At 50.5% G+C, this 15,519-nt stretch overlaps 1 protein-coding gene across 1 annotated transcript; it reads right to left on the reverse strand.

Moving 5' to 3' along the window:
• Window positions 1–38: 38 nt before the first annotated feature.
• Window positions 39–15,474, reverse strand: LOC125724916 (integrin alpha-X-like; the record flags this gene model as incomplete). The annotated part of the gene is made up of 29 exons (XM_049001383.1): window positions 39–427; window positions 1,544–1,654; window positions 1,786–1,884; window positions 1,981–2,088; window positions 2,231–2,284; window positions 2,428–2,529; window positions 2,622–2,682; window positions 3,044–3,130; window positions 3,271–3,350; window positions 3,645–3,752; window positions 3,833–3,965; window positions 4,449–4,522; window positions 4,608–4,736; window positions 4,954–5,096; window positions 5,239–5,399; window positions 5,496–5,626; window positions 5,752–5,952; window positions 6,067–6,210; window positions 6,380–6,528; window positions 7,642–7,771; window positions 7,919–7,992; window positions 8,274–8,406; window positions 8,491–8,644; window positions 9,891–10,036; window positions 10,608–10,738; window positions 11,174–11,288; window positions 12,386–12,444; window positions 13,266–13,354; window positions 15,365–15,474. Coding segments are annotated over 29 exons (3,303 nt in total), but the record flags the coding sequence as incomplete, so codon positions are not given.
• Window positions 15,475–15,519: the final 45 nt, after the last annotated feature.

Genomic DNA, 15,519 nt, shown 5'->3' on the forward strand with positions numbered 1-15,519 from the left:
CCACCTAGCCGCTCCACAGAATTACCACAGAACCCGGCTTATGTTCAGATCCCTTTTATTCACATGAGTAAAAAAGCCGGAATTGAACACAAGCACAGTGTCACAAAATAGTGATGTTAAGATGTCAATAAATTAAAAAGCACCAGGATAGGCGAACCAAGATAAAGGTGGGGGGTGTTTCTGTCTAGTAAAAAGAGACACAGATGATGCCGTTCCGAAGCCAGTTCACACAGGCACACGTGAGGACACCACACTGCCGGGCAGCTGTAGCTGTGTAAACTGCTGGCTCAGTGCAGGACTTCAGCTTCAGCGTGCTTTTATGAAAGCTGGGTGCTCTGGGCTACAGTACCGTCTCTTTGTCATCAGGGGGCGACGTGGGTCCCTCTGTCTCGGGTTCATTCTCATGTTTGGACTTAAAGAAGCCGATCTTTTGGAGAGGGGAGGGTAGTACAGGAGAAAAACGGAAATGGTGAGGTGGTGACCCTCGTCAGTGATGGCTCTGTAAATCTTAAAAGCGATTGGCTGACCGTCGGTCACCGGGGCAACTGTACAGGTGAAACGGCGTCTGGATACAGAACTAATTTTTAGGAAATAATGTTTTAATAATACTTATAAGTGGCACTCCTTCCTCTGTATGCCACCAACGGAGCAGGTGTTTAGCGACTAGTCTGACGCGAAGAAGAATTCCCGAACTCAAAATCTTCATTTAAAAAACATTTACTAATAAAAGAAACAAAATGTCTAAGATGTTTATACTTCCCCTAATCAATCTGTCGAGTTTAATCGTAGTCAGTCAGAAAACTGTATTACTTCTAAGCCTGACCGTCTCATAAAAAAAATATATCACGTGACATATTACACGCTTTTACTCAAGCGCTTTCCACCCAATAAACTAACGAATGCCCTCCACAATAATGAACTAAACAAAACTGTTACACATATTCTGAGTAACACAATAATTTAAACAAACAAAAACATATTCTTTCCATATGGCCCTTACACTTATTCATGCCTATACATGTGTATAAAGTAACACAAGTATTGGCCAGCATGTGTGGAATGCAATTTCAGTTCAGTTTATTTCCGCTTTAGCATCGATGGAGCATTAACAAGAAATATTACACAGTTCCAGAGTGCCTGGCCAGAGGACAGACTTCTGTCAGTTAGCAGACTTGCTGAGGGTGGGGGGCAAATTATGGCAGATGGTGAGACAACCCCAGTAGGTGCATAATGGAATAATGGCGGTGCAAGATAGCAGGATGAGTGTTCGAAGGGAAGGTCTGACAGGGCTGGTATGACTAGGAGGGAGAGGCAGATGGCGACCCCTGCTGGCGGGAGGACTCCCTGAATGCTGGTGCTCCAACGACACGATAGTGAAAGTGGGTCATGTGACTGGAAGGTTCTCTGGTAGGACATGGTATTCTGAGTAGGTCACACCACTGGCCTCTGGACTGATGTTCATGATGACCCTAATATTAGCACTGTGACCTGCTACGCCTGTTCCAGCCCCGCCCCCTCCCGTGCCTCCAGCCCAGCTTCTCACCTTGTAGAGGATGATGGCGATGATGACCAGGAACAGCAGCGACCCAAAGATGCTGCCGGCGATGACTGCAGCCTTGTTGGTTCTGGGGGCTGTTTCCAGCACAGTCACAAGCTGAGTATGAAAAGCAGCTGTTGTTTAGTGGGGACACCGACGCACATCTTGTAAGGAACATGTCATGAGTCTCACACAGCTAGGCGCAGGTCCCAGGATGGACCCACCGGACCGCTGCTGTTCTTACTTACGGAGTGGTTCTGAGCCAGGTCCGCGGGGTACTGGATGTACCGGGCTTGGTCGAAGGACATGTTGGCCCAGGTGGCCACTCGCACATTGGCCCCCGGGACCTGCGGGGGCGCCAGAGAGCAGCAGGAAGACCTTGTTAGTCAGGCTGATACAGTGACACGTCGATGCTGAGGGCGGAGTGGGGCAAGCAGCTTCACCTCAAAATCTGAACTGACGTTTCCGTCGAACGTGAAGGTAATGTGGGTCCCCGGTAGGAGACGCGGGACAACGCAGCAAGTCAGGCGGCAGGGTGGGACGCTGCAGTGCTAACAGATGGGGGGGGGGGGTGTGTTAATGGTGCTTCGGGAAGTGGCTTTGCTCAAGGGCGTCTTCATGCTTCACAGTATGATCGTGATACAGGAGACTGATGAGGAAATCAACGGGAAGTGAAGTAAAAATAAAGCTCACCTGCGTAGAGGGGGTGGAGATGTTGGTGTTGGTGCAGGCGGTAGTGGGGTGACCCTGAAGGCAGACACAGGGACAGAGAGACAGACAGAGATAGAGAAGGTCACTTTGTCACTGGGTTACTGGTAAGATGGACAAAGCCGGAGACACTCCAGGCAGATGGCAGGACAGGGATTTGGGGTGAAGGGCTCTGCACTGACCTCTTTCCTGAGAGACACATTCCACCTGAAGCCAGAGCCCAGATCAAGAGGCAAAATGAAGCTGACGTTGAGAGGGACCTCCGTCTCCCCAACGTTCTCCACCTGGGGGAGGAACACGGGCCCCGTTACTTCCTCCGGTGGACGTTCGAGCAACCTAAATGTCATCATTCCACGCCAACGGTCGGTGGCGTTACCATGTACGCGTGCTCCAGCGTGATGTTCTCTGGGAAGTTCAGGTAATGAGTGGAGTCCTTCCTAAAGCAATATGGCTGACATGAAGGACCAGACTAGCACCAGTTTGTGGACGGGCTGAGGGTCATGCACTGGGGACATACACATCACTGGGGACGTACACATCACTGGGGACGTATACATCACTGGGGACGTACACATCACTGAGGACGTACACACGCAGGTGGAATCCCCTCACTGAAGCCAACGCACAAACACATCCATGAACAGGAAAGACAGGTTCGGTGTCAGTTCTCATAGAACCGCCGGCGGTTCCGGAAAGTGACACCTACGCACAGGACAGCGGGGGCAGGGCAAGCGGCACAGATGCTGAAGCGAGGCAGGGGGGCAGCCGCCGAGGAACGAAGGCACCCCCTGTACCCACTCTTTAAGAAGCACGTTGACAGGGAGCCGCGTGGAAATGAGGCTGGCAGCCGAGTTGTCCTGGAGGGTGGTGTTGTTCTCGTTCGTGCTGTGGAGGACACAGAACAGCGGAGACAACCAATGCATGTGACCTGTTAATGGAGCAGGAGATTACCAGCGCAGACCAGTGCATAGAAACGCCCCTGAGAGCTCAGGCTTCGTAATGTTGCCGGTTTAACGGAATGATACCTGCTGACGGACACGGTGACAGTCATGCCGTCCTCCACTTGCATAGGATCAGACACCTGCAGTGAGACTCGCACGGCCATCTGGAGTGAAGAGCGAGTACTCTGAGTATGCTGATGTACTGGAGTTAGTACTGCAGGTTCTGCGAGCAAGTACTGTGTGCAATGTGTGCACAGAGAGTTACTCTGCCAGTTAAGAGTGCAACCCCGGGGAAAGTGTTCGGTTGGCCACATAACAATCCAATTTTCACCCAGGGCTGTTACCTCCTGACAATGCACCCATTCGTTCACCAGATGTTTAAATAAAGCACACACGGCCAAGTTTGGCAAGTGCCACGGTTAGGACTCGACGGAAGGTTCTGGGTGATGCACACTCACCGACATCATCTGCCTGAGCGCGTAGGAGCCCAGCTGGCAGACAGTCTGTGTGACGTTGCTGAGACTGAGACTGTTGGACGTGCATCGCAGACTGACCTGCCCCAATCCCTGTGGAGAGAAGAGAACTGACATCAGCACGATCCGCAGTGACCGCGAGCGGCGACCTCCGTACCATCAAGCCCACTGACCTTAGTGGCCTGGCTGAAAGACAGCGAGGACGGGGAGGTCAGCGTCAGGGCCGCCCCTGCCGCGTCTTCACCCTGGTTGGACACGTGGACCACGAGATCCACCGGGAAATCGAGCGCTTTGATGACCACTAGGCTGGAATCGAGAAGACATGGATTGGTTGATGGGGTTAGCGCATTAGCACTTTAGCTTAGTGGCAGAACGCAGCCCATGAGGACGATGGACCTGGCAGATGGCGGCGGCACCATCAACAGCAAGGATACGAGAACGTTGAAGGACAGGGGAAACGCACAGTCAGGAACCATGTCATAGTGATTCAGCAGAGATACATCTTAGGATTATTTGTGTTGTTTAGAACAGTGTTTGTCAAAGCAGAGCTGGGAGGGAACAGAAACGTAGACTGTCTGAGATCCCGAAGGACTAGGTTAAGAAACACTGCTTTAGTGTATAATACTAGTGTGTTCTTGGCGTATCTGAATTTTCTCCTGAATAAGGTCTCCTGAATAGTACGGGAAGGTACACCTGACTTACCGTAAAATCTGACTTACCGTAAAATCTGACTTGTGTAAGGGATTTAGGGACAGTATAAGTAAATAAGGATGTTCCCTCAGGTCTCACCTGGAGACGTTCAAGGTCACCTGGAGGTCTGAGACGCACACGTAGTCGTCACCGCAGACCTCCTCCAGCGACACCTGGCAGACAGGGACGTGCAGAGTTACACTGGGTGACACGCACACGTATGCGACACGCATGTGTGTGCTTAGAGGCCTTGCTGACCGGGTGTGTGAAGGAGGTGGGGCAGCTGGGGCTCAGGACAGATCTCAGCCCGCCCGTGCCCTCCACTTGGTGCCCCCCCACTGTGAGCTCCCCCGAGAAAGGCACAGCCGTGTAGTCAGATATACACTCCTGTCAGGGAGGGGGAGAGAGGTCTGCCAAAATATTTCAGCGCTCTAATACAAGTGGAACTGCTGACGATGTGGTGAGTGCGAAATGTAAACCGTTCTTCCGCTTTTTTGTTTTAATTAAGTGCATTACGACGTGAAAATCACCACTGATGGAAGTGAAACAGAAGTACATAACTGTGCAGGCGCACACGCACACACACACGCACACACACACGGACCGGGATGTTGATGGTCACGTTGAAGCACACTGCAGTGCTTTCTGAGACATTTTCTCTCCAGGAGGATCTGACGAGGTGAAGGCGAGGAGGCTCCATCCCACTGTCCAGAGACATCGACATGGACACTTCCATCGGAAAGGGACCTTGGGGTCACGTGGGCGCAGAAACCAAACATCACACAAAGTGAGATATACACAGTGAATCTCCATCTGCAGCAGCCCAGGCTGGTTGACCTTTAACTATGTCGGGTAATTAGTCGGTTTCACTTTCGGAATTAGAACACACCTCGTACTCTCCCCGTGTGAACTGGGACTACAGTAACGCACACTGTCGCCATGGAGACGGGCGCACTATAATCATGGAAGGCCGCGCAGTGGAAGGCGTCCTGCGGAATGACGGCGGGGTGCAGCGTGACCGCGGGCCGCACGCATACCACTGGCTGCGACCTGGAGGAATCCAGGGGGAGAGTGAGTTTATTCCTCCGGGCAGACAGGGGGCGCTTTAAATCATAGAACGTCGCCCTTCTTCACACTGACCCGTACCTCAGCACGATGGCGGCACCTCGAGACCCCACTACCAAGTCCGACAGCCCGTCCGAGCTCAGGTCCCCATCTGAGTGCAGGGACAACCCAAAATAGTGCAGCTTCTGGTCCAAACGCGCTCCCAGAATCCTCTGCACAGAGAATGCGATAGCAGTGGTTATTCTGCAGCAAGCGGTAATGCAAAGACTTAAAATTTACAAACGAAAAGTATCAATTTCTACATTTGGACACGGCGACCCTGAAAGGGAGCACAGACCTGGCTGTGTTTCGTGTCAAGGCCCCCCGGACGACTCAGGAAGAGGTACAGAGCACCCCTCCCCCCATCCTCCAGCGGTGCCCCCACCGCCACCTCAGGAAGGTCGTCCCCGCTGAGGTCAGGCGTAGTGGACAGAGACGCCCCAAACTGACCCATCTCATTCCCGGTGGAGCCTCGGAGGAAGCGGGGGCATTCTGCAGGCTGGGTGGGCACAGGGCCGTGAAGGTGCCTTCATGTATTTTTAACTAAAACGGTTTATAATTTTACACGTTTACTCCCAGTAAATACCTCCCCCCCCTGTGCAGGAGGCCTTACCCCAGAATCGAGGGCACAGAGCCGCACCTCCCCTCCCACTCCCGGGCCGTGGAAGTGGGGTGCCCCCACCAGCAGCACCGGGTTTGTCCCGGCCTGGCCCGAGACGGGTAGCACACCAAGGACTGCCCCGAAGTAGGAGCCCAGCTGGAGAGACATGGATGCAGAGCGATGTGGAGAAAAGCGGATGAGGAAGAGGAGGAAGAAGAGGAGGAGGCATCGCATTTACTGTATGTGACTGAATTAACATTAAATGTGAGGCCGTTTATTCACAGCACATGTGTATGTGTCTCTACGGGTCCCCAGCTGGCTGTACCTGCGTCCCGTAGATCCGATGAGTGATGGCCCACTGGTTCTGGGTGGGCTGCCATTGAAATCCCAGCACCAGGCCCATGTGCCGGAACCGGGGAGCACCAGCGAAGTACACCATGCTACCATGCACCTGGGCCACTGCTAAAGAGTAGCCTGGAGAGGGAGACAGGCTGTATCTCACTGTGATATAGAAGGGGAGACCGGCCAAACCACACGGTGATACAGAGGGAGGTGTGGGTCATACCAGATGGCGATACAGAGGGGGAGACCGGCCATACAACACAGCAATACAGAGGGGGAGATGGGCGGTACCACATGGCGATACAGAGGGGGAGACCGGCCAAACCACACGGTGATACAGAGGGAGGTGTGGGTCATACCAGATGGCGATACAGAGGGGGAGACCGGCCATACAACACAGCAATACAGAGGGGGAGATGGGCGGTACCACATGGCGATACAGAGGGGGAGACCGGCCATACAACACAGCGATACAGAGGGGGAGATGGGCCGTACCACATGGTGATACAGAGGGGGAGACCGGCCATACAACACAGCGATACAGAGGGGGAGATGGGCCGTACCACATGGCGATACAGAGGGGGAGACCGGCCATACAACACAGCGATACAGAGGGGGAGATGGGCCGTACCACATGGTGATACAGAGGGGGAGACCGGCCATACAACACAGCGATACAGAGGGGGAGATGGGCCGTACCACATGGCGATACAGAGGGGGAGACCGGCCATACAACACAGAGATACAGAGGGTTAGATGGGCCGTACCACATGGCGATACAGAGGGAGACACAGGCTGTACTAAAGCAGTCTACCATAGACAAGCACACAGCATACTGCAACTATAGGTATAATTAATTAATAAAGTAAGGAAATGGAGAAATGGCTGTGTGTTAACAGTCACGTGTCTTTGTATTTGAGAGTAAAGAACGCGATCGGCACCTGACAGGAAGTGACCAGACGCAGCAGAGAGTGACTGGGGCTGTATGGGCGCAATGCAATGCTAACCACACACGCGTAAATAAAGCCCTGCTCTCTCACATCTGCTCTCTGTCACTTTCGAATAACACTCACTGAATCCAGCCCCCCCCCCCCCCCCCCCCGCCCAAGCCAATAGGGGATGCAGGTGAACGGCAGTTTCGGTTTTCAATTTAGCCCCGAAAAATAAAGAAGAATTAGCGCCTCTGAATAACAGGAAGGGGGGGGGGGGCGGGGGGTGCTAGCTTCTCAGGCCCATGATGCTCACCCAGGTAAGAGTCCTTGATGTCCGGCTCCTGCGCCGAGGCGTTGATGAAGGAGCTATTAGCCCCAGGAGGCTGCTCCTCAATGCCCCCTGACCACTCATACGCCCCCACCACTCCAAACAACTTAGTGTCCTGTTGGGGAGAGGAAAAAGAAAACATGACTCAGAATGTGCGAGAACATCCCGAAGATGTAGCGGCGATGCGGCAGAAGGCCTCCTCCAGCCAGAGAGGTGGAAGGTGGAGAAGGTTGAGGAGATGGTGCTGCTCCCGTACAAATACCTGTGTGAGCAGGGTGCTGAAACCACCTTGGGACAGCTCCATCTGGAAGGCTGTGGAGGTGGACTTACTGGTACCTGGATAATATAAAGCGTTTTCAAATACGGAAGACACAGCGGATACGATGACATGATGAGACGCCCACAGTATGGTTTACATAAGGTGTGCTGTCCCTTTAAGGACAGCGGAGACTTTTCTTGAGGAACTGGAGGTTCCTGTGCTGTGTCACTAGTCCCTTAACGAAATGCTTGGGCACGTGATTCCTGTTTGCTTGACCGAGCGCCAGACTGGCTCGCTTAGCCTTAAGGAGAAACGATCCGATCCTTGAATTCCTTCAACTCCGGTCCAGATACTTTACCTTCGATGGAAAAAAGCTTCTCCTTCACCTGCTCTTGGATGGAGTTGAGGGCATCAAAGCTGTCCGACTCGAATACGTTGCTGGGAGAGGATGCGATCTGCCGCAGCTCCCCGATGGAGTAGTCCTTCCCGACCTGGGAGGTGAGGGTATAGGTGAGTGTCACCATAGCACCAGCATCAAACTCACGACCTCCTGGTCCTGCTTGGAACACAGTTACCCCGATGGCATATCGGACCACGCCCATCTTCTCCGCTAGCGGTATCACTGCATCGAAAGTGTTTCTGGGGTCATTGGATCTACCGTCGGTGATGACCACCAGCAGTTTCTTGGAGTCCGGCCTCATTCCCCTCTCCTGGACCAGCATTTCCGTGCTACGGGAAGGAGAGGTGAGGGGTTGGTCATTAAGGGAAAGGCAGAGATGTACCTTCATCCACAGGCCTCACCTGAAGGGTGCACTGTCAGATTGTGGCAAGAAACAAGGAAGATTGTACGATTTTCCTAGATGGTTCAGCCCTAACACTCACAGATTCAGAGCAACATGCACGTCCGCAACAACGTGAGGTGTCACGTTGGCTCTGCTTGTGCCAGCATCATCAAAACGCGACAGCACATCTGACATTTACTTAAAATCCTTGGCGTTGGCTCATAGGTTCATTAACAGACAGACACTCATCTCCATCAAAAAGCTCCTCAAATCCTCCTTGCCCCCTCCGGCCATCTGAAGGTCCTGCTCTACTTTCCTACAAGTCTGTGAGACAATGGGCTTCCAAACTGTTTTTTCACTAAGGTTCTCTGGTCAGTTGTATGCCACATCTGCTGTCTGTTTCACAAAAAAAAAACCCAACGTGAAAATATCTGAGAAAAGGAAATGTGTCGGATGGTCACACATTTAACTGGGGAAACTGTTCAAGGCAGCGTTTCTTAATCTGGTGCCAATTCGTCCACATTTTTGCTCCCTCCCAGTTCCCAGGCTGCGGGTCCCCAAGGACCAGAATGGGAAACACTAGTTTAAGGTGCTACTCTTCACTTACTCAACGTGGAAACGAGAGCAAATTCATACAGCAGGTCAATTTCCCATGAATTTAGTGACACAGTGAGGGGTTGAGGGGTGCAAGAGGGTACCATGGCGTAAAATCATTTATTAATTTTACCACAAGAGGGCGCAATAGGCATAAGTTCAGTTTTACTTTGAGATTTTATTTGTGTGTTTTGCACTGGAATATGGAAAAAAACTGCAAGAAAAAAAGCCAGTTCTAAATGTGCATGCCTGAAAGGGAATACATATCAACTGCGAGATCTTGTGATCGTGAAAGGTTGTGAGTGTATCGAATCGTGAGCCTTGAACCCTAAGTGGACTGTATCATTACACTCTTAGTAGGATTCATGGTTTCTAGAATCACATCGGCTTGAGATATGCTCCAGGCCCCCAAGGACCATGACCAGAATGAAAGGTAGCATAGGTGGATGTTTATCCTGTTTAAATACTGTTGCTTCTCTGCCGATAAAGAATTTTCGAGTTTCGGATTTGAGTGGACAGTTTTGCTTTAGAGGAAGATGACAGACAAACACATGGAGATCTTGTATGTGACGCAGCAGTGATGCTAAAGCTGAACTCACAGAACGTAGCGGATGGCGGACGGGGTGAAGGTCTGCCCCTGGGACTGATGGACCTCTCTGAGCAGCACATCCGGGTTCCGTTCGACAGCAAAGTTCTCAAAGTGGAAGACGGCGAAATAGCTGGTGGAGTACTGAGCTACTGCTACCTGGAGCAGAAGGGAGAAGATGGAGGGGAAGAGAGTGGGAGAAAAGATGGAGAAACATCAGCCAGTATAGTTCTGCCCAGAACAGTGCTGGCTCCAGTCCCAGCAAAGGAACTGTTTACACTACGTCTTGGGTGCTCAGATCAGAAGTAGACAGCATGCAACTGCAAGGTGTCCAGCTGACCACTTGTGTTCAGATTTAGTTACTGCCTAAGCCACTTCTGCCGTGGTCCCAGGCACAGTTATTATTGTCATCCTCTGTCATGGTTATTTAAGGACACAATACCACTTACATTTCAAAAGACATGTGGCCAAATACGTTCCGGAACCCCAGCGAATGGCTCGACTAATCAGATCACGATGTCTCTTGGGCGTCGATTATGCTTGTATTTAGCGCTATCTGCCCAATCTGATCGGCCAAGACGCATTATATAACCAAGCATTAATTAGGCTAGATACACTCTTCTGATTAACAATCATTTAGCACAACCAAAGATCAACACATCTTGTTTTGTAACCTTTTGTCTCTGCACTGCAGGAGATCCACGTGCCCGAGCAGGTGGAAGAAGCTCACCTGCGTGCGGGGGTCTGTGAACATTCTGATGATATTCTTGATGAAGATGATCATGGTGGCAAAGTCCTGCTTTTTGATGCTCTGTGAGTCGTCGAATAGAATCACAGCGTCCAGGCTGAAATCGCGGCATTCTGTATATAAGCAGACGTACAGCTCAAACCATGAGCACAACACTCAACATAGTGCTCAACGCTAAATGTAACAGCACCACAAAACACTCAACAACCTACTCAACGTACTGCTCAACACTCAATGCAACATCACCACAAAACATGCAACAACCTACTCAACACATAACCCAACACAACATACATTACACTGTCCAACACTAAATTCGACACCACAAAATACTCAACAACCTACTCTACACAGTGCTCAACAATAAATGCAACACCATCCCAAAATGCTCAACACACCGCTCAAAAGCCTATTCAATACACAATCCAACACAACATAGTGCTCAACACTAAATGCAACACTAAAGACAGTATGACACAGAGTGCTGGGTAGTCATTGTACTTCAGTCTTAGCCTATCTTAACTGCAGGGATTAGCACGAATTGTTACCCTGAAACGCCGGCTTCTGGACATCGAGGAGAGTGAACTGCGGACTTAGCTCCATGCACTGGCCATTTAGGAAGGAAAAGCTGTCACAGTCGTGTGAGAGGTGCGGTCCACATACCTGGGAGGGATGCACCACATTAGCAGACTGGAGGGGGGCACATTAGAATTTTAGTTATTAGTGGTCATTGACGACACACCACATCACACAGTGCACAACAACGAAATGTGTCCTCTGCATTTAACTCATATGTGACATCTTGACAGCGGGGGGGGGCAGCCATTTCAACCCCTGGGAAGGGGTGGGGGGGAAGGATGTATGCAACATCTTATACCTAAAGCTATCTAAACAACAGAAGGAAGTTTCTTTGGCCATTGCTAGTCATTTCAAAAGGATCTTGAGAAACCACTTGAGGAAGGTCTTCAAAACCCCCATTTGAGCTGCTGCTTGGATTGACCCTCCACCTCACTTACATCCAATTACCACCCCCCCATGAAGCAGTATACAGGTAACCCCCCCCCCCCCCCCAGGCCACTCACGTACAAGACAGGGTGCAAATTACTTTTCAGAAAGAATGAAGACGTGTATAATCGTGCAATATCATTTACAACAACTTATTCAATTTTCAATTCAATTTACTGTTATATAGTGCCTTTCACAACCGTGTCGTTTACACATGTTCTCGAGTGACTTACGAAGCTACTCTGACCTATTAGGAAAGACAAAAAATAATAGTTGAGTCATGTGGTCAAACCCCATGTAAACTTGATAGCCAAGGAGCAATAGTGTACATGTTTGTGAAATACCAGCACCAAAAATCGGCAGGAAATCGGGGGTTCCTCATTTTTAGAGCAGAACAAGCCAATAAAAAGGCTGTATTAATCCTGAGCAGGCACAGATCAGCACTGCGCATCACACCAGTTACATGCAAAAACCCACAGGCTAATCTGTTTAACCCCAGTAAAGCAGTAAAATAACAAATATCGATAATAAAAGTTTTTGGGTGATTTTATCAGTGGGGGCATGTGAATTCGTGCTTCGCATCTGTGAGAAACTGTATGACCCGTGAGAGCAGCCAGACCTGTGAGAATGACAGCAAACAGGAAGTGAGTCCCTAAGTGATGAAACTATCATGTTCCAACCACAAACTGAATGAGATGAACACCACACACCGACAGTCTCTGACGCAGCTGTGCTGTAAAGGAAGGTGCACTCACCACAGCCCTACTGCCATCACAAGTCAGCGACAAACCCAGCGCAATCCCATGATCCCCCACTGCAAAACAACAGATGGCAAAAAAGCAACAGTTATGCCGCCGGCTTTGTGAAGATCTCACTGATGCAAGAAGGACGTTCATTTTCTTCTGGACTTGTGTGTCCTGGGCCGTGTAAGCGAACACCCATAACTAAACTTCTTTCAGTCATAGTTCTGTTCCTTGAACATGACTGAGAATTCGTTCATGACATCACACCGGTAAATACGCAACTCTTAGGTGGGCTATGAACATCCAGGAGAATAGTATTTATAATCTTAAAAAAATTATGATTATTTTAATTAAATTACAGTTTGGAACAACTTTTCTTTTCTCCCTGTGTTCCTGAACATTTTCTCTTGCAGTCAATGTGCAGGCAGGTGCATTGGTGTCCATAAACAGATCATGGTGTGTGTGTGTGTGAGCGGGTATACCTATCCTTATGGGGACACAATGTCCCCATAACGTGAACGTGATAAATATCTTTTTTTTTTCCCATATGGGGACCGGTTTCCTGGTCCCCATATGGAAAAACTCTATTTTATAAAAAATCCGTGACTGCAATGAAAAAACTAAAAATGCAAAAGCTCTTGTATTTTGCTTGGTTACTAATGGTTATGGTTAGGGCTGGGTGGGGGTTAAGGCTGTCATAGTTAGCATTAGCATTTTCCCCATAGAAATGAATGAGCGGGCCCCATAAGGATAGGTATACCCTACATGTGGGTGCGCGTGTGTGTTTATGATAGAGTGTGTGTGTCTTATATAATCAAATATGAGTGTTGAACACAGAGGGACATAAATTAAAAGGGTGCCTAAGACATATTCCTGGAACAGGAAGCGTCACCTTTCAGTCCTTCACAGGAGCCGGAATTGTAGGAGCACTTGTACACCACACCAGTGACATTGTCCAGAACAGGAGAGGTGACCAGCAGGCTGGAGGGGAAGAGAGGGGGGGACAAGAGGGATCAGCTACACACAGAACAAGAGACTCTCAGGCTTACAAACCCTGGATGATGTCAGACTCAATAAGATGCAATTGAGGAGGGATCAACAGTGGCACAGAAAACACAGAACAGTCACAACGCGCAAGCGACGAACATTTCAATACAGATATAAGGGCTGCATCCTTCAAAGGACGAGGTCAGTGTAGCCTATTGTAGGCTGTAAAAATCTGTGCAATGAATCATGGGATACGCTGAGCTGTGAAGAATCCATGAGTTGGATGGGGTGCCATCCCATCGCAAGGGACACTCATACACCAATCACATCTACGGGCAATTTGGTTGGACTGTTTTTGGACCGTGGGAGGAAACCGGAGTACCCGGACGAAGACCTATGACAAGACAGGGAGAATATGCAAAAGGGAAGTTGACAGAGCGAAAGGTGAAGAATCGTTTTTACTTAGTTCATTTAGTTTTAAAACACTGATAAATAGCTCGCAGGTTAAAAATATAATAATTTGCGATGTTTGTTTTATTTTCTTGAAGAGTAATATCTTAAAATGAGGGTCCAGTTATTAAGGACATTTTCAACGGCTGTCTGGCTTCTGCTTTTAAAGTCACCTGCCAAATAGGTTTTAGATTTAGATGTTTTCTCTTCACAAACATTCACCTTCTGTTTTTAGAGCAACGTTATAAAGTGATAAAAATGCTGTTGGTAAACATAGTGGAGTGAAAGGGTTTTATGTCCAGGCTACTTTATTGGACCAATGCAAACAGATATAGGCATCATTTATTTTTGTCTTCATTTAGAGACTTTAGTCTGCAGTAATGGAAAATGTCTATACTGGCTAGTTACAGTGGTTAGCACTATTGCCTCGCACCTCTAGAACCTGGGTTTCAGTCTCTGCCAGCGTTCCATGTATGTCGAGTTTGCATGTTCTCCCCATGAAGGTTTTCTTTGAGTTTTTGAGCACCACAGTCCAAAAAACATGCTGAGGCTGATTGGAGTTACCAAATTGGCCATAAATCAGGGCGACTCTTGCACACTGCGGGGGAGGTCAGGGCGACTCTTGCACACTGCGGGGGAGGTCAGGGCGACTCTTGCACACTGCGGGGGAGGTCAGGGCGACTCTTGCACACTGCGGGGGAGGTCAGGGCGACTCTTGCACACTGCGGGGGAGGTCAGGGCGACTCTTGCACACTGCAGGGGAGGTCAGGGTGACTCTTGCACACTGCTGGGGAGGTCAGGGCGACTCTTGTAAACTGCGGGGGAGGTCAGGGCGACTCTTGCACACTGCGGGGGAGGTCAGGGTGACTCTTGCACACTGCTGGGGAGGTCAGGGCGACTCTTGTAAACTGCGGGGGAGGTCAGGGCGACTCTTGCACACTGCGGGGGAGGTCAGGGCGACTCTTGCACACTGCAGGGGAGGTCAGGGTGACTCTTGCACACTGCTGGGGAGGTCAGGGCGACTCTTGTAAACTGCGGGGGAGGTCAGGGCGACTCTTGCACACTGCGGGGGAGGTCAGGGTGACTCTTGCACACTGCTGGGGAGGTCAGGGCGACTCTTGCACACTGCGGGGGAGGTCAGGGTGACTCTTGCACACTGCTGGGGAGGTCAGGGCGACTCTTGTAAACTGCGGGGGAGGTCAGGGCGACTCTTGCACACTGCGGGGGAGGTCAGGGCGACTCTTGCACACTGCAGGGGAGGTCAGGGTGACTCTTGTAAACTGCGGGGGAGGTCAGGGCGACTCTTGCACACTGCGGGGGAGGTCAGGGCGACTCTTGCACACTGCGGGGGAGGTCAGGGCGACTCTTGCACACTGCAGGGGAGGTCAGGGTGACTCTTGCACACTGCTGGGGAGGTCAGGGCGACTCTTGTAAACTGCGGGGGAGGTCAGGGCGACTCTTGCACACTGCGGGGGAGGTCAGGGCGACTCTTGCACACTGCGGAGGAGGTCAGGGCGACTCTTGCACACTGCGGAGGAGGTCAGGGCAACTCACCTGTCGCTGTTTGCAGACCCAAAGTGACACACTTGGTAACCGAACCCAGGGACGGAATGTTTGAAAATTTTTGGATTGTCGGTGTCCACACTGAAACTCAGACTTGGAAGAACATCTGTAAAAACAGCATTTCTATTCAGGCTATTATCGAAAGG

The sequence above is a fragment of the Brienomyrus brachyistius genome, unplaced genomic scaffold (genome assembly GCF_023856365.1).
Source record: "Brienomyrus brachyistius isolate T26 unplaced genomic scaffold, BBRACH_0.4 scaffold58, whole genome shotgun sequence".
Classification (NCBI taxonomy): Eukaryota; Metazoa; Chordata; class Actinopteri; order Osteoglossiformes; family Mormyridae; genus Brienomyrus; species Brienomyrus brachyistius.